At 45.0% G+C, this 21,075-nt stretch overlaps 1 protein-coding gene across 1 annotated transcript in view; it reads right to left on the bottom strand.

The window, feature by feature from the left end:
- Window positions 1–21,075, bottom strand: part of DPP7 (dipeptidyl peptidase 7) — a 1,540,287-nt gene that overhangs the window by 234,701 nt on the left and 1,284,511 nt on the right. Inside the window, exon 10 of the mRNA XM_086921148.1 lies at window positions 11,620–11,684. Coding sequence (XP_086777274.1) covers window positions 11,620–11,684 — 65 coding nt within the window. The remainder of the gene's footprint in view (window positions 1–11,619; window positions 11,685–21,075) is intronic.

Raw genomic sequence — 21,075 nt, 5'->3', positions numbered from 1 at the left:
GAAGTTAGCCTCATTCTTACTTATCCACCCATTAGTCTCACCCTCCATGATTAGTGAGGTGATCTTGGCCGTGAGTCTGGGGGTAGGGCCGACCGTGAGGGGGTGTAGTGACTGGTGTTGGTGCGTTGCCGTCTACACTCAATGTCGTAGTCCCTTGTGGACTGGATAATGATCGCCCCTCCCTTATCAGCCTGTTTGATGGTAATGGTCTGATCATCGGAAAGGGATCTAGCCGCCTCTCTCTCTCTGCATTAGTCAGGTTATGAAAGAGGGGTGCGCGGGGGATATTGATAAGTCCCTTAAGTACAGCCCCTTCGAAAGCCCGGACCTCCGGGAGGACCATATTGTTGGTGGGGGTGAACGTGGGGGGATTGCGTAATCTAGTGTCATCCTGTTCAGGTGGAGACTTATCCTGGAAGAACGCTCTAAGTCGTACCTTCCTGAAGAACTGCCTTAATTCACATGTTTCGATAAATTTGTCAGGGATGGACGTTGGGAAAAAATCCCAGACCCCTCTCCAAGACTGTCAACTCAGTAGTGGTCAGGATTCTTGAAGAAAGGTTGACCACTAGACTCTCCTTCCCCTGCTCATGCTCCTCGTTTCCACTGACGGAGCTGTCTTATCCTGCCATTGTACGCCCTTCTGTGCTCCTCTTCTTCACCCTCTTCCTTTGCCCCACCCTCTGCCTAAAAAAGGGGGGTTGTTCATTGGGTAGTACTGTGGAGGGCCCTGGGGGTACATTGGGTATTGCCATGGTGGGGGAACGGGACCATGGTACATTGTGCCGTTATCAAAGTTGGCGAATGGTGTGAAACCTGGTCTCCGTTGGTTACGGTTACCCCAGCTGCCACTACTGGAGTCACTATTGGATGAGCCCCTTCTGCTGCCTGTGTCTGAGCTATCATCAGAGGAGTAACTATTCTTGGATGTGGTGTAGTCGTCCTTAAGAAAGGGGTAAACCTTTTTCTTTGTCGAATTTAGCCACATCTTTCTGTAGTTTGTTAATCTTCTGTTTCAACAGGAACTCCCTACTTTCTGTGATTTCATTATTGATCTCAGTCAGGTTGGAAGAGAAAGCAGTTTTAGGGGGGGATCGATTTAGTGCCGATTCTGCCGTCTGGATCTTAACCAGGACGGCATCAGCCAATCTTTTGACCATCTTAATGATAAGGAATAGGAGGTCTTTGGTGCATTTCCATGACACCTGGCACCAGTCCATTTTGAAAGGCCCGTCCTCTAGAAAAATTCTAGGAAGGATGTTGACTATGAGGCCATGTGGTGCAATGTTTGTCCTCAGGTATTCAGTCATTAGGGCCCCGTGAAGAGTGATCCTAAGCCATTCTTTTTTAAGTTGAGTTATTGTAACGCAGTCATCAGTTGTTGTACCTGAGGCAGCAGCCCCTCCGGAACTAAGTAAGGGCGGGCCTGATCTCAAGGTGTCGGCTATAGCTTCTCGAACCACAGTGTACATGTTAGTAACTTGTTTTTTTCTCCAGTATTGTATCTTTCATAGATTCACATGCTTAAATCAGAATAGTAAGCAGAGGATAATAATTAAAGCAGGTAGGAAGAACAGGTGAACCATCCTAACAAGCCACCACAGTATAAAAACCAGAATCACGAACAAGTAAAGTAGCCTCTGTGTGTGTGTATATATATATATATATATACATATACATATACATACACACATTTGCCAAAATACCAATAGCGTTACCTCCCCCCCTCTGAATTGGTCTATCCTCTCTAGAGATTAGGTATCCTGGGGGGAGGGAGTTTGTTATATCGGGGTTACTGTTAGTTGTCAACCATGTTTCAGTCATAAAGAGACAGTCTAGCTTCTTTTCCATTATTAAATCAAAAATATGTGCGGCGTGCTTTCCCATGGACCTAACATTAATCAGCCCGCAGCGTAGGCTTCTTACTTGTATTGGTGGCTGATTTCTAGCTTGATTGTTAGGGCCAAAACTGTGCCTGCAGAGTCTACAGCTCCAAGATCCAACCCAGGTTGTCATATCAAGTGGTTGAGTGCAGGACGATGGGCCGGGTTTTAGCATCAGTAGGGCTTCCCTTGTATAGCTAAGTTTTTGGCCAGGGGTGGTGGCACTGGGCACGGGCGAGGTGCGGACGGGCGCAGATGGGCTTGCCTTTGGTGCGCTGACGGCGCGCCCGGGGGAGGCACATTGTTAGAATGAAGGAGAGGGGGCGTGGCCTCACGGCCATGGGCGTGGCCTGTGGTCTTGACGAGAATGGCGGCAAAAAGAACTCCGACCCGCGGCAGCGCTTACATCGGCTGCGCGGGGAATCCAGATCCAGATGCAGGTGAGGTGGGGGGAGTGCTCACGGGGGAAGTGTCAACAGATAAACACTAAATTTGTTAAAAACAATTTTAAAAAAGCAGACGAGCGAACTCCCGGCTTTCCGCCTCAGGAGTGTTCTGACCTCTAATGCAGGCTATTAGTCAGCGCGCCTTAAGTAGGGTCCAGGAGGGGGCGTGGCCTCACGTCCGTGGGCGTGGCCTGTGGTCTTGACGAGAATGGCCGCAAAAAGAACTCCGACCCGCGGCAGCGCTTACATCGGCTGCACGGGGAATTCAGATGCAGGTGAGGTGTGGGGAGTGCTCAGGGGGGAAGTGTCAACAGATAAGCACTAAATTTGTTAAAAACAATTTTAAAAAAGCAGACGAGCGAACTCCCGGCTTTCTGCCTCAGGAGTGTTCTGACCTCTAATGCGGGCTATTAGTCAGCGTGCCTTAAGTAGGGACCAGGAGGGGGCGTGGCCTCACGGCCTTGGGCGTGGCCTGTGGTCTTGACGAGAATGGCGGCAAAAAGAACATTGACCCGCGGCAGCGCTTACATCGGCTGCGCGGGGAATTCAGATGCAGGTGAGGTGTGGGGAGTGCTCAGGGGGGAAGTGTTAACAGATAAACACTAAATTTGTTAAAAACAATTTAAAAAAAGCAGACGAGCGAACTCCCGGCTTTCCGCCTCAGGTGGTTATGGAAGATGACTCCTGTGAAGCCGAAACAAAGCTCCAAAACTGCCTTACTGCCACGTTCAAATGGATGAACCTAAACCATCTCAAGTGCAATACCGGGAAAACTGAGTTCCTACCCTTCGGTAAAGGAAATACCTTCAACCCCACATCTTGGTGGCCAGAGGACGCTATTGCCCCCCCCAAATACTGCCTCCTCAGTCCGTAACCTAGGGATCAAATTCGACCCCTCCCTGAGCTTCAAACAGCAGGCCACGGCCGTAGCAGGGACCTGCTTTGGAATTATAAAAGGGCTCAGGAAATCTTTCGACCTAATTCCCATCTCCGCAAGGAAAACGGTCGCAGTAGCCCTCATAACCTCCAGCATCGACTACTTCAACAGTCTATATGCAGGGACTAATAGAGAAGTCTGCCACAAACTACAAATGATGCAACATGCTGCAGCCAGATTAGTGTTAGGATGGAAAAGGAGAACCTCGGCCACAGCAGCAATGAACATCCTACATTGGCTGCCCATCTACAAAAGGGTGCTCTTTAAAATCCTACTGATCACTTTCAGAGCTTTTAACGGAAAGGGACCCAACTACATACTAAAAATGTTCAAACACTACACCCCCACACGATGTCTCAGATCTCAAGGGGCCAATCTTCTCACCATCCCCAATTTCAGACTCAAGACTAAAGGAGGAAAATCCCTGGCGGTACTAGGCTCCAAAGCCTGGAACTCTCTCCCCTATCATCTCCGTCAAATCCCTACAGAATCAATCTTCAGAAAAAACCCTCAAAACTTGGATCTTCACCCTTTCCGAAGAACAATGTAAAAACCTTGTCTAGACTTTCCCCCCTTCTCCACTACACTTACCAGACTATTTCTACAGCGCAAAGACGCTCCCTGGAGTGCAGCCTGCGCTTTAAAAAAACCCCATTACATTACAAGAACAAAACTCAGAATAGTGGTAAAGGAAAGAAATAGTAATAATAATATTAAAAACAACCTTAATAAACCTCAATAAGAAGAGGCCTACCTTATACGAACAGACAACGATGGGTCGCCTGATCAACAGCAGTATCCCTCTTCCGCAAGGTATCCAGGCAGTAGTGCCTTGTGAAGGTATGGACGTGCGACAATGTTGCTGCACTGCAGATGTCGGGTAGTGACACTCCGGCAAAGAGGGCAGTGTACTTTGCCATCTTCCGGGTGGGGTGGGCAGTCACTTTAGACGTTAGCGGAAGTCCTGCTCTTTCATGACAGTAAACTATGGTAGAAGAAACCCAACTTGCAATAGATGCTCTAGTCAAAGCCTGACCCTTCCTAAGGGCAGAGAAGGCAATGAGGAGGTGGGTAGATTTACGAAAAGATTTGGCCTTTATAGGTAAAACTTCAAGCATCTTATGATGTCCAAAGAATGGAGCGCTCTCTCCGCCGGCGTAGACGGAGCAGGAGAAAATGAGGGCAGGACCATTGGTTCTTTTAGCTGGAACATGGTAGGCCCTTTATGGATAAATGAAGGATTAGTGTGAAGCTCCTCTCTGTCCTGCTGAAGCTGTAGGTACGGCTCAGTTGCAGTGAAAGCCTGAATTTCACTAATACGTCTAGCAGACGTGATGGCTAAGAGAAAAGCCACTTTCCAAGAGCGGTATTTTAAATCTCACTTGTAAATTGGTTTGAATGATGATTGCGAACTGGTGGGTAGGCTCAGGTAGGATCTGTGCGGGAGCCGACTGACGGCCCGTTCTATTGGCACTGGATCCTACGGGACCTCATTTCTTAACTACACCTGGAATAACTCGAAAGTTGGTTTCTGGGGAGGAGCCGAAAGAATAATCGATGATCCCCGGACTAAAGTTGTAATGGGGAGACCATTTAACCTCAGCACATTCAGCTAAGACAGGATGTTTAAGTGATTTCTATCCTATTTTCATCAATAATATTTATTCCTGATTGGACCTCCTCTCTTCTTCTCCTACCTGTTCTTAAAGCAGTCCTGTTCTAAGTTTCTTGGATCCCGTGTTTTAGACTTATTTTGATTTTCTGGTGCAAAAATATTTGCCTCGCTCCTGAATCAACACACTACATTTACCCATGCTCCCCGTTTTTCACCTCTGTATAGACGGTTTTTAGAGCCCTGTTTATTCACTATACAATGTGTACTATGAATGTGGATGATTATGGTATGTCCACCAACTAGATTGAGGAAGTCTCAAGCAGTGGCATTTCCGAAACGCGCGTCGGCGCTTTCACCTTCGTTGTGTGTTCGTTACATGTGGTGCACATTTTATGTATTTTTTGTATAATGCAAATTGTTTGTTATGTATTCTTTTTTCGTTATGATGTATTGATGTTCACATTGTCTTTTTCTATGTGTAGGTGAGTTGGTCATTTGTATAGTTTTGACTTCTTGTTCTCTTCATCTCAGGGCTCTTATGTTTCTTCGCTCTATTGTATATATTGTTTTGTGACTATGGGCCAGATGTAGGAGCCAAAATACCGGTCGGTAACGGCCGATTTCGGCCGTTACCGACCAGTATTAAGTATTTGGCATGTAGGGGCCCTATTTTAACGATTCGGTAAATTTACCGAATCGGTAAAATACTGAATCAGTATTTTTACTGATTCTGTAATTTTGAGATGTAGGTGGGACTCTTCTGAGTCCCACAGGCCTTACCGAATCGGTATTTTACCACCCAATCCAATTGGGTGGTAAAATACCGATTCCAGGTGTGCATGCACATGTGTGCATGCTCACCTACGGCATGTGACAGACAGACATGCCCTTAGGGCATGTCTGTGTGCCACCCCCTGCACCCTTGCAACATTCGGTATTTACCGAATCGGTATAAATACCGATTCGGTAATGCCCATTGATTCCTATGGGCTTCAATGCCCATAGGAATCAATGGGCATTACCTAATCGGTACTTACCGATTCGATAAATACCGATTCTTACAGAATCGGTAATTCAATTACAGATTCTAACTAAATCTCCCCCCTTCTATTTTACCGATTCATAAATACCGAATCGGTAAAATTCGGTATTTATGAATCGGTAAAATATACTTACCTACATCTGGCCCTATTTGCCTAATGCATATATGAATGTTATTTATTATTTCTCCACATCAATGTACTAAAAAATATTTATACAAAAAAAGAAATGAATTTTGATAATATGCTGAATAAACAATTGTAAAATGAGTTTTTTCTGTGGGTGACACTTTTATATCTGGAGTTATTACCCATTCATATAATTTGTAGTGGGTATCTTACCTTGTGTGCTCTATTGTATCTTCCCTGGATTGGTTTTCCCCCTAGAACTTGCGTTCTCAGGGTCCCTCTTCGTTTTTTTTTTTTTTGCTAGGCTCTAAAAAGACCTTTCATAAATTCCTTCACTAGTCTGTTGGACCATAAAGACAACTGATTTGAACGTCTTCTACACCTCGAAATGGCCACCAAATGAACTTTAATCGAAGAGTGGGAAAGGCCAGCCTTGGCCAGAGATAAGAGATACAGCAAAACATCCTCCTTCGGAGAAGAGAGTGGATGGCAAGAGTGTTTTTCACACTAGGAACAGTATCTTTTCTATTTGGCCGAGTAACACTTGACAGTGGAGGGAGCTCTGGCCTTGAGAAGTAACGAATGGCACTTCTCAGAGATAGTTAAGCCACCAAACTCCGTGTGGTGAGGAGCCAGGCCGACAAGTGAAGAGAATGAATATTTGGATGAACCACTTGGCCTTCATCCATGGAAAGCAGGCGGATTGGAGAAGCCTCTGATGGGCGCAACAGCTATGTGAACCAGAATGGTCTTGTCCAGGTCGGAGCAATGAGAATGATGCGGCAAGGCTCCCGTTTCATCTTCTGTAGAACCTTTTTGTATTAGTGGGAACGGAGGAAACGCATAAACAAACGCTCCTTCCTAAGAGAAATAAAAGGCATTCTTCCCCAGAGAACCTGGCTGAGGGAATCTGCTGGCGAAGAATTTGCATTTTTTGTAGAGTAATGTAGGAAACAGATCCAGGGTTGACAATCCCCAACACTGAAATATCTTTCCCAGCTGAACAACATCCAACTCCCATTCGTGACACTGCTTGGTGTCTCTGCTGAGTGAATCGGCCCATTCGTTTAGCACCCCTGGAACGTGCTGGACTATTGTTGAGAGAGCCAGAGATTGCGTCCTCCCTTGTTTCTGTAGATAGAACATGGTGGTTGTGTTGTCTGTGCGGACGAGAATCGATAATCCTTTTATCCTTGGCAGAAAGGATCGGAGCCTTAGGAAGCCTGCTTTAAGCTGCAACAGGTTTATGTGGCATAAAGATTCCTGATCTGGTGAGCTCCCCATACTTCCATAGAAGGATCCGTTGTCATTATCAACAATGGTTTTGCTGGGAGGAAGGTCAAGCCTTGTGAGAGATTGCTTCTTAATGACCACCAGGACATTGCCATGATCATCTCTAGCGTGACTGACATGGTGTCGTCGAAGGAGCCTCGAGCTTGAATCCATTGGGAGTCAAGCTGCTCCTGAAGAGGCCTTATCCGCAATCGACAGTGTGGTATCAACAGGATGCAGGACCTCATACCCAACATCGACTTGTAGTTCCTCACAGAAACGCACCTTCTTGAGGAAAGGGACTGAACCATCCTTTGAAGACAAGAAATTCTTTCCTCTGGGGGAAAGGTGATTGAGCGGCTGGCATTGAACCTCACCCCTAGAAACACCAGTGACCTGGAGAGGAGGAGAGAGGACTTTTCTCTGATGAGATTGAGACCCAGACACTTGGTGAAAACCCTGGGTGCTGACTTTAGCCCGAAAGGTAGCACTTTGAACTGGTAGTGGCACCCTGCCACTTGGAACCTGAGGAAAAGACGGTGCTTTGGGTGAATGGGAATATGGAAGTACGCATCCAGAAGATGCAGGGAGGTCATGTAATCTCCTGTACCCAAGAGAAGAAGAATCTGCTCCAGGAGCAACAACATCTTGATAGGCTGACTTTTGATGAACTTGTTCAACAACCTGAGGTCCATAACCTGCCTCCATTTCCCAGTCTCTTTCTTTATCAGAAAGAAGTGAGAGTAGAAAGCTAGGTTGTGCTGACTGCACGGCACTACTTCGATTGCCTGTTTGTTGAGAAGGAGATTTATTTCCCTTTTGAGAACCACCAGATGGTGGTGGGCAGTCTTTCTTGGAGGGTAATTTGGAGGTTGTTGAATAAATTCCAGGTGTGACCATGGTTGAAGACGTCTTACACCCATCGGTCGGAAGAAATGGTGTTCCATTAATGAAGAATTTAGAGCAGTTTCGAGCCAATTGGTGTGGGACTGGGGTGATGGATGCCTGAAAATTCTCATTGCCTTCTGCCGCAATCATGGGATTTTCCTCCAGATGCAGGTTGCCTTCATGCTGGAGCCCTTGTGTAAGCTGGTGCTGACTAAAGGACTGTGCTGAATATTGAGGGCCTCACCTTGCCTGAGCTCAGTTCCAGACCGAGGTAACGACGGACAGTGTGTGGCCTCTTTGACCTGAGCGAGTGCCAGGCAAGGTGAGGCCGTTCCTCCCTACAGTGATGGGAGAGTTCCTGGATTAAAAGACCACACAATTGGTAGGTCTACACAATTTTTTGTTTTTATCACTGTCTGTGATAAATGTTGCAGTAGTGTATATCGTAGGTCCTGATGAAAGCCCGGATGGGCTGAAACATGTCGACCATTTTACATCTATGATAAATAGTTATATTTCTTAAAAACTATATTCACTTTGCTTTTAGATATGCCGTTCTGATGGTCACTCCTATTAAACTTGTTCTTTAGACATCAAAACAGGCATTTTTAACATTTTGTCACCACTTCTGTTTCACCAAAAACTTTTTTGAGCACTGCAACCCACCCAATCAGCCTGTATGACACTCGTCTTCTCTTTGAAAGGTTTTTTCTATATGATGATCCATTCCTAGCCATCCTCACCAGATACACTGAGGGTATGACTAGTGGACATCATTTCTTTTGAAAAAAAACAGATGATGAGGCTCCGCCGACCGGTGGGCTGATGGGTTTTCTCTCTTGAACTAAGAGTATCTTCTTTCTCTCCTATGTCTCTAAAATAACCAATAGGTATTTATGAGTCTACATACCAAAAATAGGTAGTGATTCTTTTCTCTCAAGACCCTTGGTATCTTCCGTGTTCTTTCAAGTTGTTTAGTTGGGGGACAAGATACAAGTAGGTCTATAAACCTCAATTCCCCTAGAACCCTCTTTTTCACATTTTTTTGTTTTCCAAGCGATGCATGCCTGTGCGTCCTATGTCTGAGAAGGAATATTCACCCTCCAAATAAGAAGGGTCATCTGGTTGCTCTTCTTGCTCTGATTCTTGGCACTTGACTCTCAGTTGAGCAGGACTGTATGCGGGGCCATAATGACCTTCATCCTCCAATTCTTGGAAATCCAGGAGGCGAGAAGGAGGCAGCGGAGAAATCTTGGAGTAGTCCTGCAACAATGAAGGAATTGATTTTGTAACTGGCAAGTCCATTTTTCTCGTAGACGGAAATCGTCGTCAGTGACTGTGCCGATGGTGCGGAAATGTCCGTCGACAGGGCCAAGACGCTCGTCGACAACACAGCACCCAACTGAACCGTCGACGTCGAAGCCCTCGACGATGTAGAACTCCTCACAGAAGCAGACGAGGAAATCACTACCTCAGTTTTTGTCAACGCCACAGCCGTTGTTATGATCGTCGACGCCGTTGATGTCGCTGAAGAAACCATTGGCGGAGCCCTCATTTCAACGGTCGAAAGGCTGAGAAAACCTCATTGACGGTCTGGTTTTCTGCGAGGGAGTATATGGTGCCGATTGAGGTGCAGAGCCAGATCTCTTTTGGGCAGAGGCAGAGCCAGGTTCCTCCTTTTTCTCCTTTTCTTTCAGAGAAGACTCCTTGCTCTGAGATCTTGACTTTTTTGTCTCTCTCTGGACAGAAGGAGGTTCTTCTTCCATCCTTTTCTTAGAGGAGGTATGAGGCCTCTCCTCACTTGTGGAGTCAGAATCCTTAATAGATTTTCTCTTTTGCAACCACCGGAGAAGTCTTCCCTCCAGGTCTCTGAGGGTTTTTGAAGAAAAAGTCCGGAAGTGCTTACAGTCTCTAGGCTTGTTATCCGGATAAAGGCAGTATGAGCACTCTTTATGAGGATCTTCAGAGAAGAGCCTGGACTTTCCACAAGTCTTGCAGGGCCTAAACAGCCCTTTTTTAGACACAGACATTCTGCAACAATTACAGAAAGAAAAGGGTAAACTCACTTTCTAGCAGCACCTCAGTTGAAGAGAAGGTTGAGGAAAATGAACTGCTAGCTGACAGTTGAAAAGTTCAAGGTAGAAACACTGACTGAGCAGAGTTCAGGGAGACTACCTAACAAAGACGTGCAGTAAGAAGTCTGAGGTATGGTGGCCCTGCACGGGATGGATACTCTGGGTCTGTGATGTGATTGGCTTGAGTTTCTATGTACTTTAATGAGGTTAACTCGTTACTAAATGCTATTGATTTTCAAGGGAGATTAACCTTTAAGCTTTATACTACAATTTTACTGCTACAGTGAGACTCCCACCATGACGACGGGGAAGATTCAAGCATGTTAATCTATAAAAGATACAATACTGGAGAATGGTGAAATATGTTTTCTACCAGCAACATCCACCAAAGCACTGCATTCCGTCGTAGTAAGGGGGATAGGCTGAACTTTAGTCTCAAAACAAGAGACTTCGGGCCAGATTTAGAGTTTGACGGTTTGATGTCAATTAGGTCAACAGAACACTTTACTCACTCAACCTGACAGACATTCTGACCACCAGACAGAGATGTTAGTCTGTCCCACGGACATCTCTGTACATTGACTGAAACCGCGGTCATGGTGGCTCCTGCCAAGTTGGAAATGGTTGACGGATTGCTCCAACACGCACATGTCGACCAGCTATCAAACTTTTCCAAAGTTTTACATTTTTCTAAAACACACTACCTATTCAGGAAAAATGTTAAACTAATGGTCCCAATACCAGGGGAGGTGATGTGAGTTGTTTTTTAAAATGTGTTACTGCCCCTCATATAACCTGGTTGGGACAGTCAACAAAACAAAGCCATCCATCCTCCCACTCTAAATTGGGCAGATGTTTGGATGGTTTACCTTCAACAGAAATACAGAGGGGAGTTTGTCGGAGACAAAGCCAGAGTAGTCTCCGTCGTGGATATACTGGTTGTCAGCCCGCCTTAAAACCGACAGGTAGACAAACCGTTTGGTAGAGAGGGTACTCCATCATTGCAAGTACCTGAGTAGGTACAGAGAATGCTGCAGGAATGTTTTCAAAAGGCATTGAGAGTTTTAGGAAATGTTAGGGTTTATTAATAAACATTCATAAAAGTTCACAGGAACTTGCCATTGAAGACACTAAGTAAAGGCAGAACCAGTCTTCTGTCGTAATGTACATCAATGTGGAAGCCCCTTCAACATGACCGTAGGTATTTATGGACAAAACACATGCAAATGGGTACAAAATTTCAGTGCTGTTAATCCAATAGGATAAAAGGTTGGACAACATAACTCTGCATCAACATTGACTTTTTAACTTGCAAAAAATAGAAAAATCCTTACCCCGCCATTCGCCCAAGGATCTAGATCTCCATTTGAAAAGATGATGTTACTCGCTGCTTTAAGATCTAAAATTATAAATGATAGAAACAATTCGCTCTTTTAGACAGCTGTTCATAAAACACATAGTTAAAAACAATAACAGAACTGGTAAAAAAAAAGGTCTTTTCACAAGAGTAATTAAATATGTGGTTTTCTAGTAATGCCTTCAATTATGAAGAGAATTCAAGTTTCCTGTGTGGATACAGTGGTTTCTCTCTTAAGCCACTTTCTATTTCTATTTTATACAAATGTTCCTATTTAAGCCTCCTATCATGAGCACTGTGGTTGGAAAATCGGGGGATTAGATTTTAACATTAGTAGTAGTCTTTTTCTACTAAGGATCTGCCTCACAGTCATCAACTAAAAGCAGGGAAAGTCGCAGGAAGAGGCAGGGATACCAAAATGTAACATGGTGGAACTTGGTGCCAAATTTTACATAGCTGTGAGGAAGCATTGTGCTGAATAGAGGTGGGGCTGGTCAGTTCAGCTGTCCCAGTGGGGCTCAGCGAGGATACAGGGACTCCAAGAAAGGCAATACTATGTGCCTACGCTCTGGGGAATTTCAGGGGTCTCTTGGGTCTCTGCCAGGTATGAGCTCTGCTAAGCAGCCCTGAAAGGCTGCCAGCAGAGATATAGGCCCAGATGTATGAAGATACCCTTTAACGATTCTCAAATAGCGATTTTTTAAGGAATCGCTATTTAAGACTTGCAAAATGGTATGTACTAGAAAATCGCTATTTTTTAGCGATTTCTTAGAATTCCTTAATTGCGATTAGCAAATTGATTATCACAATTAAGGAATAATTTCCCATTCATTTCTATGGGCCAGGAGGCCTAAAGGAATGAATGGACAGTTATTCTCAATTTGCGATTCGCAATTTGCTAATCACAAATTGAGAATAATTTCAAGGGTGCAAGGGTGTCTTAAGGACACCCTGCTGCACCCCTGAAATTGACATGTGTGCGCATATGGCGCACATACATGCCCTAAGGGCATGTATGAGCATCACATGGCACCTTTAGAAATTTCAAAAAGTGCTTTTTTAAAAGAATTCGCAAATTACCACCAACTACAAGTTGTTGGTAATTAGCGATTTCTTAGCCTAAATTCGCAAAGCTTAAATGCTACAGACATAGCATTTAAGGAATCGCAATTTGCGATTCTTTAAATGCTTGCGCAACATTAAAGAATTGCAAATTTTGCGATTCCTTAATTTTGCGGTGCGATTTTTTGATACATCGCATTGGCCGAATTTTTTGTGATTTACAGCGTTTGCGACAAAAAAAACGGATGATACATCTGCCCCATAGACATGGCAATTCTTGCATGATCATGCTAATGTCCAGGACCATCTCCCAAGAAGCTGTCATTCTTCCATTAAGGCATGGTCGCCCTTCTAATTAAAGGAAATTCCTGCAAGCATTTGCCTGGCGACTTGGTTTCAGGGATTTGGCCTGGATGGAAGTGATGCCACCAATCAGGTGTAAAGCCTTTGCAGAGTAGTTTTGTGTTCTCTTGCTTGGGAATCCACAATTAATTATTAAACCTTAAAATACATCTTTTGAGGAGCCCACAGAACTTGAACAAAGAAAAAAGCCCACAAAAGGACTTTGGAATAGCAGCATTAATGAGATGTATTATTTTTGAGAGAAGTACAATTAGAAAATAAAATATACAGGAATTTGGGGCAAACAGAGCGGCACTGACAATGGGGAAAATATCTTAGAGCTTACAGACTTCTATAAAGGTTACTTTTTGCTACTCTCCTAGCCTTGCTCTTTACCATTCTCAAATTGCATTGAGATTCTAAGCCAAGTGTGAACAAGAACCTAGCATTGTGCAGAGATCTACAATGACTATCTTACACTGCTCCAGAAGGATGCCTCAAAGATGTGGTGATGGTATATGGCCCATGTAGCTGCCTAGAGATCACCTTGGTTGCTTTCTTAGCCCTGGAGGAGCATGCTTTGACACCGGATGTTGGGTTTCAGAGCGAGTGTAGCAAAGGGTCATGGGTGACATACATCTAGTGGTTTTAACAGCCACTTGGCTTCAGGCAGAGTGTAGCAAAGGGTCATGGGTGACATACATCTAGTGGTTGTAACAGCCACTTGGAATTCATAATTGCTGCAACGGATGACAAAAGGCTGGTCTGATGAATGTAGAGCGCTGATGAATCAATCCATCAATCAGAGTACTTGTAAAGTCCCAAGGCGCTGAGGGGAGGGGGGGTGCTGCTACTGTTCGAAGAGCCAGGTCTTGAGGAGTCTTCTGAAGGCGAGTAGGTCTTGGGTCTGCCGTATGTGGGTAGGGAGGGTGTTCCAGGTCTTGGCGGCGAGGTAGGAGAAGGATCTGCCGCCGGAGGTCATTTGTTGGATGCGGGGGACAGTGGCAAGGGCGAGGCTGGCGAAGCGGAGCTGGCGGGTGGGGGTATGGAAGCTGAGTCTGCTGTTCAGGTAAGCTGGTCCAGCATTGTGGAGTGCTTTGTGTGCGTGGGTGAGGAGCTTGAAGGTGATCCTCTTGTCAACGGGGAGCCAGTGTAGTTCTCTCAGGTGGGGTGTGATGTGGCTGCGGCAGGGGACGTTGACGATCAGTCGGGCGGAGGCGTTTTGGAATCCATACTGAGGTGCAGGAATGCTTGATGTCCAGAATCTGCAAGGTCTCCTAAGCCAAGGATCCACAAGTACACACAACCTTGTAAGGAGAGGAATATTTCCATCACAAGGTACTTTGTAAATATTTTTGGAGAAGGAGGCTTTGATCTGGTGAATAAGTCTCTCCCTTTGAAAAAGCTGAAAGTTTGTGAGGCCAAAAGTGCCTGCAGCTTGCTTATGCTCCTGATGGATGATCTGACCACCAAGGACATCTTCCACAATAAGTGCTTCTTACTGTAAGAGGCCATTGCCTCAAATGTTTTGTACATCCAACAAAATCCAGGATCATGTGTTAAGCAGAAGCAGGGTATCGTACTGGAGGACACAACTGCATTATGCTCATCAGATGCCAATTGACTGTTGTGGAGAATAATTCCTTCACCACTATACTCTGATAAGATGGTCATTCAGGACAGTATAGCAATGGACAGTGACAGTTTCACTAAGGGTAGGTTTGGGCTTAGGATGGAGTTTGTTCAAGCCCTTTGAGGCTGCATTGGGAGAGAACAGTAGTCCTCTGTACTGGTAGTGCTGATTTCCCAATATAAAATTGAGTTCTTTTGAGTGTTCCAAGCTGTTAAATTTGACAGCAATCATTAACTGACAAAACATCAGCATCTTGAATTTCTGCAGAGGGAGGAACTCGTTTAGACCACAGAGATCAAAGGTAGCACAATGCTCTCTTAGTTTCTTCTTAACAACAGAGGGAAGAGCATCAGTACTCCTTTCTCTGGACTTAACTGCTCTTAAAGGAAACAGCTTCTCTATTGACTGCACACATTCTTCAAATGCTGACTAGAGCAGAAGCTTCCTGGATGGGGTGGGAGGGGTGGAAATGATCCAAAAGCCTTCCCCTACAATGAAGGGGAGTGGGCTTCCCCAGATACTGCAGAGTAGGGTAGCAGCATGCCTCAAACATATAGGGACTTCTAAGTCACCACTATGGCCAGGGAGTGAATTTTCCCGGTTTTGAAAGACTGGAAAGCCTCCACTGGCTGGATGAGAAGGAGGTCTCACTGGTTCTGCTTTGAGAGCCTCATATATTTACAAAACCTGTCTTGTACTGCTGTCAGGTAGTTATGTAACCCAGATGTAAAGTATTATAAGACCAATTCTGTACTAATGTAATATTTGCGATGGTATGCCATTCATGCACTTTAGTGTCATACTGCCTCTACATTGTTCTCCCCAATATGTAGGTACACACATTACACGTTTGGTGAAGAAAACGTCACAGACCAGTCGATCACCTTGATGACATGTAAATCCTTTTGATTCTATTTAAGCTTGCAAATTGAGCTCTTGTGTGTACACACCACATATATAATATTTTCACCAATGTCCTTATCTCCTTTACCATATGTAGAAAACATGAATATTTAATAGTTCTATATGATATCATCACACATACACAAGATAGACTTGGGTAAATTCTTGCTCACTAATTTTTTGGTTTCTTGAATTTGTTATATTTTTACTTGTGAAGCCATGTAGGCATATCCCAGACACAGCTGAAGTACATGGATCTATCTCAGCCCAAAAGTAAAGTGTATACAACATCGGACAATTGTGAATCATTACACTTGTATTGTATATTGTGCAAAACAATACCACCTCATTGTTTTGGTGTAGGTGTGTAGGAAAGTAGCTGTTATTGTTACCCCCACTTTTTGCCTGGTGCTAAGCTGTTCTTGGCTAGTCTGACTGGGATCCTGCTAATCAGGACCCTAGTCTATTCTGCTTTCTCCCTTAAATTGTTGTGTTCAGTACTTGGGTACATCCCAGATTGGATACTGGGGTACCCTTACCAGTCCCTAGTATATGGTACTAAGGTACCTAGGGCATAGGTACCCCAGAGGTCCACCAATGGCTAAAGCATGCATTATGCCACCCATGGGAGACCAATCAAAATGGAACCATAGGTCTGTTATTGCAGCCTGTGTAAGCTGGTGCTAGCACCACTTACTAAAGATATAGGCGTCCTATATCAAGAGTCACTGCATTTAAAACCTACAAGTCACCCCTATAGCAGGCAGGCCTTTTCAATCCTAAAGGCAGGGTGCTTGGTTCTAAGTGTGAGGGTGCCCCTGCATGAGCAGGATACCCTTACTGCCTACAGAGTCCATTCACACGGGTTGTAAGTGGAGCAGCCATATAGTATATAGAGGGGCACCAAGTAATTACGCAATGACTATCTCAAAAACGGCTGCAACAAATCCTATCACGTTTGGTATCAAACATGTTGGAATCATACCATGTTGGAATCATACCTCCCACACTGTAAACGGTGTGGGAGGTATGATTCCAGGCACTGGAAGAGCTCTTTGTTAGGCTCTCTGTCTCCTGGTATCAGCCTTCTAGACCCAGACAGCACAAAATGGTTGCTGCCGACAAGAGACACGATTCTTCCCTCCTGCTGCTGAGCCAAGCTCGAGCAGGGTAAGGCAGAACAATAGGCATTCTGTCACAGGGGGGTGTGACCACCTCACAGACAGGATTTAGAGTATTTGGGCAGGGTAGGTGCACTTACCAGAGTGACATAAACTCTGTCCCCTCTGCTTGCAGATACCTCTCAACTGGAATTCAGCTTCGGATTTCACTGAACACTTACTCCTTCATCAGCTGCAGAACTTTCCTAAAGTCTTCAATAGGGTTCAACGGCGGTTTCCGACACCACTTCACACCTCTGCACCCGGCTTTCCTGGTGTAGGTAATGTGGGTACTAGGGTATCCATGGGTGGGGAGGCTCTCTCACCTTCTGTCTTCCACAGGGTTTCTACAGGGTCCACAAGGAAGAGTCCTTAATCTTTAAAATTCCAACCGCAACTTACACGTAGACTTGTACAGAGCACGCTGTCGTGTTCCCACACTGCACACGCTCTCCGTGGGGTTCCTAGTCACTCACCTTGTGTGGTTTCTGGGGACCCCAGCACTTCTACGTCCTCTCAACATTATCTTGACCCAAGTTGTGGTTCTTATACCACTTTCTTAGTATATGGTTGGGTACCTCCCCCTACCCCCACCCGGAGTCCACTGTGTATTCTGTGATATTTACTGTATTTCTTTGCAAAGTATATTGTGCATTGTGATTATCTCTGGGTAAGAGATAGCTAAACGTGTTAGAGTATTATATAATAAATACATATTTTTATATATACCTTGTGTGGTTCTTTTCACTTAATCTATACTATAAGATTGTATTCTGGTAAAACAAGCTGCTTTACACTCCTTCTGGACTAAGCCTGAAGTTTGCTCTCCACAGCTACCACTTAGAGAGCTTTCTAAGGTTGTCTAAGACCTTCTAAATCACCATAAGGGATGCCGGGACTGGTGCAAGGTGCCCACTTACATTAGTGGACATCATATACCAGGCCAGCCTCTCACAAGGTGGCTCACCACTAAATGGTCCACATCAAATATCTAAATATTCTAAACATCTTAACTGCTGAAGTTTTTCACGACCCTTGTTGAGCCATTTTTGGGCTATTTGTGGTACTTCGCACTTAAGCCCCCATAACTGTTTTCCCACATAAGGTATGCACTTTTTCCCAGCATCGTGGGGACTCTAAGGGTATCCAGGGTTTGTGGATTCCCCTGGAGGGGATAGAGAAAATAGCTAAAGCTTGAATTATTTGTGAAAAATAGGAAAAAGGTGTTCCACAAAAAATGTTGTTTTATTTTCCTTAAAAGGCCTTCATTGCTGTCCAGAAGTCACCATTCCTGATCTTTTTCATAACGGTGGGCAGGAAAGGCAGTAGTGGAAAGGTATACAGGAGTCCTGTGCTCCACTCTACTCCGCAATAGATCCTTCTTGGAAACCAGAGTGTGCACAGGTTTTTACATTGCCGGTTCTTGGCACTGTCAAAAACATCTAGCCAGGGATCTCGTCATTTCTGGTAGAAGCCCTGGCCCACCTCGGAGTGTAACTGCCATTCATGATGTGCCAGGCGCTGGCAGCTGAGCTTGTCCGCCTTAGCATTCAAAGATCCTGCCAGGAGGTTTACGACCAGGGCAATGTCCTATCACTCCAACCAACTGCAGAGACAAAGTATCCCGCGGCATAGGATCCAGGAGTCCACCATGCTACATTTGTTGCAGTACCACATGTTGGTATATTATCTATGAGAACCTGAACCAACCTCTCTTAGATGGATAGTAGAAGGGCCCCGGAGCCAGGCAATGGCCCACAACTCCAGCAGAGACAGGTCTCCACAGAAGACCAGAGTATTCTAATCCTAATCTCTGCCAGATGACCTCACCATCCCAGGGATGAAGCATCTGTCACTGACGTCTTCTCTAGGTGTAGCAGGAAGAGTGGCCTTCCGCCAGTCCAACTGCAGTTGAGCTGCCACTCTAGGTCTTTGGCAGTCACCTCCAAAACCTGGATGGAATCTGAGAGGATTCTCTGGTGCTGGGCCCACAGACTTCAGGTTCCACTGCAGAGCCTGCATTTACCACCTGGCATAGTCGAAGAGCAGGATGTAGGACACCAAGAGGCACAGAAGCCTCAGAGCCACTCTCGCTGATACCCAGCACCACAGCTGAAAAATAGGGATCATAGCCCAAATTTCCTTGACTCATTGGAGTGGTGGGAAGGTCTGAAACTGCACCATATCCAGGATGGCTCCTATGATAGGGATCCTCTTTGAAAAAGTCAGGTGTGACTTTGGCACATTTATTGTGAAACTCAAAAATGTCAGGAGGTTCACCATCGTGTGGATGTGACCTACAACTGAGTTTGGCAAGGCTGCCATCAACAGCCACTTGATCCCCAACAGCCAAAGGAGTGCTGTAACCATCACAAACACACAAGGGCATTGGTGAGGCCAAAGGGGAGTACGACAAATTGGAAACGCTCCTGGCCCACCCTGTACCCGGAACAGTTTCTGTGAGACCACAAGACGGTTCCATGAAAGTTGGTGTCCTCAAGGATCAAAGTCACCAAATAGCCACCTGGATCCAGGGCACACAATCTGGAACAGCGTGAACATCTTGAATTTGTCCTTCCGTAACAAGGTGTTTGAAGGATAGAGATCTAAAATAGGACGAAGGCCTCCGCCCTTGTAACAACCTTTCCCTACTTCCTGGGCCAAGACCATCTCTATGGCTCCTTTTGTAAAAGAGCCTGTACTTCCTGGAGCAAGATGGACAGGTGCTCCTCTGAAAAAAGGTTTGATGTGGGTGGAAGATGCAGCGGGTTGGAAAGGAATGGCTGACCACAGCCGTGGTGGATGATCTGGAGGACTCTACCTTTTGGACATTATATTTTGCCACCCTCAGAGGACATTTCTGATCCTGCTTCCTACAGGGTGGTATTGTGCCACAAAGGGCAAACTAAAGCACTTCAAGGCTGATGTTGGAGAGGTAGGGCGTTGTCTGTTTGATCACCAGGGTGAACAGCAAGGTGCCTGCTGCAGGGGAAGTGGGCCTTGGCATGGGTGGTACAAGAAGCCTCCTAAGTAGCCTCAGAAGTGGTGAAAGCAATGAAGATACTGTCTTGCTGGGGTTGAAAGGCAAAAGAAACACACTGTGGTCTGGCTCTTTAAAACATTTCAACGACAAATCGACCTTCTCACAAAACAAGCCAGACACATTGAATGCCATAGGTACATCCCCAGAGAAGCCACCGGTTCTCATCCAAGAATGCCACCAAAGCACTAAGGGAGTGCAAACCACTCTACCCAAGCAGTCAGTTGTGATCAGTGTCTAATCCAAAAGGGATGATGTTGTTTGCAGTGTCCTGAACCTCATGGGTGATTTGAGCCAAACTGACCTGAAATTGCTCAGGAATCATTGGCAAGATCTTACAACCATGTCAGAAAAAGCATGGGTATATCACCTTAGCAAGCAGGTGACACTGACAGAATGGATGGCTAGACTGGCTGAGGAAAACATCTTCTTGAAAGTCTCAAGATGTTTTGACTCCATCAGGAAGAGTCATGGGACAAGGACTCTAGTTCACCTTACTGGTAGAGGATTGAACCACCAATTCTCAGTGAAGGGTGCTGTGTCAAAAAATCAGGGTCACCTGGTGCTGGCTTGGCTTCACCAGAGTCCCTCCAACCCAAATATATTTGATCCTTAATATCTAAAAAATGATTGATCAGATTTACACCAACTCACAAGAAGCACACTTGCTGAACCAAGATCTACCTTCCTGCCAAATTTGGTGCGATTCCATTCTGGAGGTTTTACTGTAGCGCTGCCTAAAGTCTATGGAACATGCATGGGGATTTTGTATTTTGGACCCCCTCCTCTTTCTCAAGCCCCGTTTGACGGATCACTTAAAGAAATTGCATATAGAAACTAGTCACAAAAGAGAATCTTTATAAAAAGTTCTGTGAAGATTTGTCATACAACGCCAAAGTTATTAGCAAACCTAAACAATCCAATATATATATATATATATATATATATATATGTGTATATAAATACACACACACGAAATTTCAGTGCTAACAACATTTTAAACTAAAAAAGTAATTATAACTTGCACCCCACCATGCACAGTTTTGTCATCAATGTCATGTCAAATGTTGCAGTCATGCTATTAATGATGATTGATCATGTCATGTGATGTAATATGTGGGACAATTAGCTGTGCTTGGCGGCATCGCGATTCATAGTTACCTTAGGGCACGATTTATAGTTACTTGAGATAACTATAACTGGTGAATTTCAATGTTTTTTCTTTAGGTTAAAACGTTACATTGACAATGAAATGCTCACCTAACCAGCAAGTTACTTATCGTCGGTAAGCAT

This window comes from Lissotriton vulgaris, chromosome 5 (assembly GCF_964263255.1).
Source record: "Lissotriton vulgaris chromosome 5, aLisVul1.2, whole genome shotgun sequence".
NCBI classification, from domain to species: domain Eukaryota; kingdom Metazoa; phylum Chordata; class Amphibia; order Caudata; family Salamandridae; genus Lissotriton; species Lissotriton vulgaris.
This window is presented reverse-complemented; position numbering and strand designations above follow the sequence as displayed.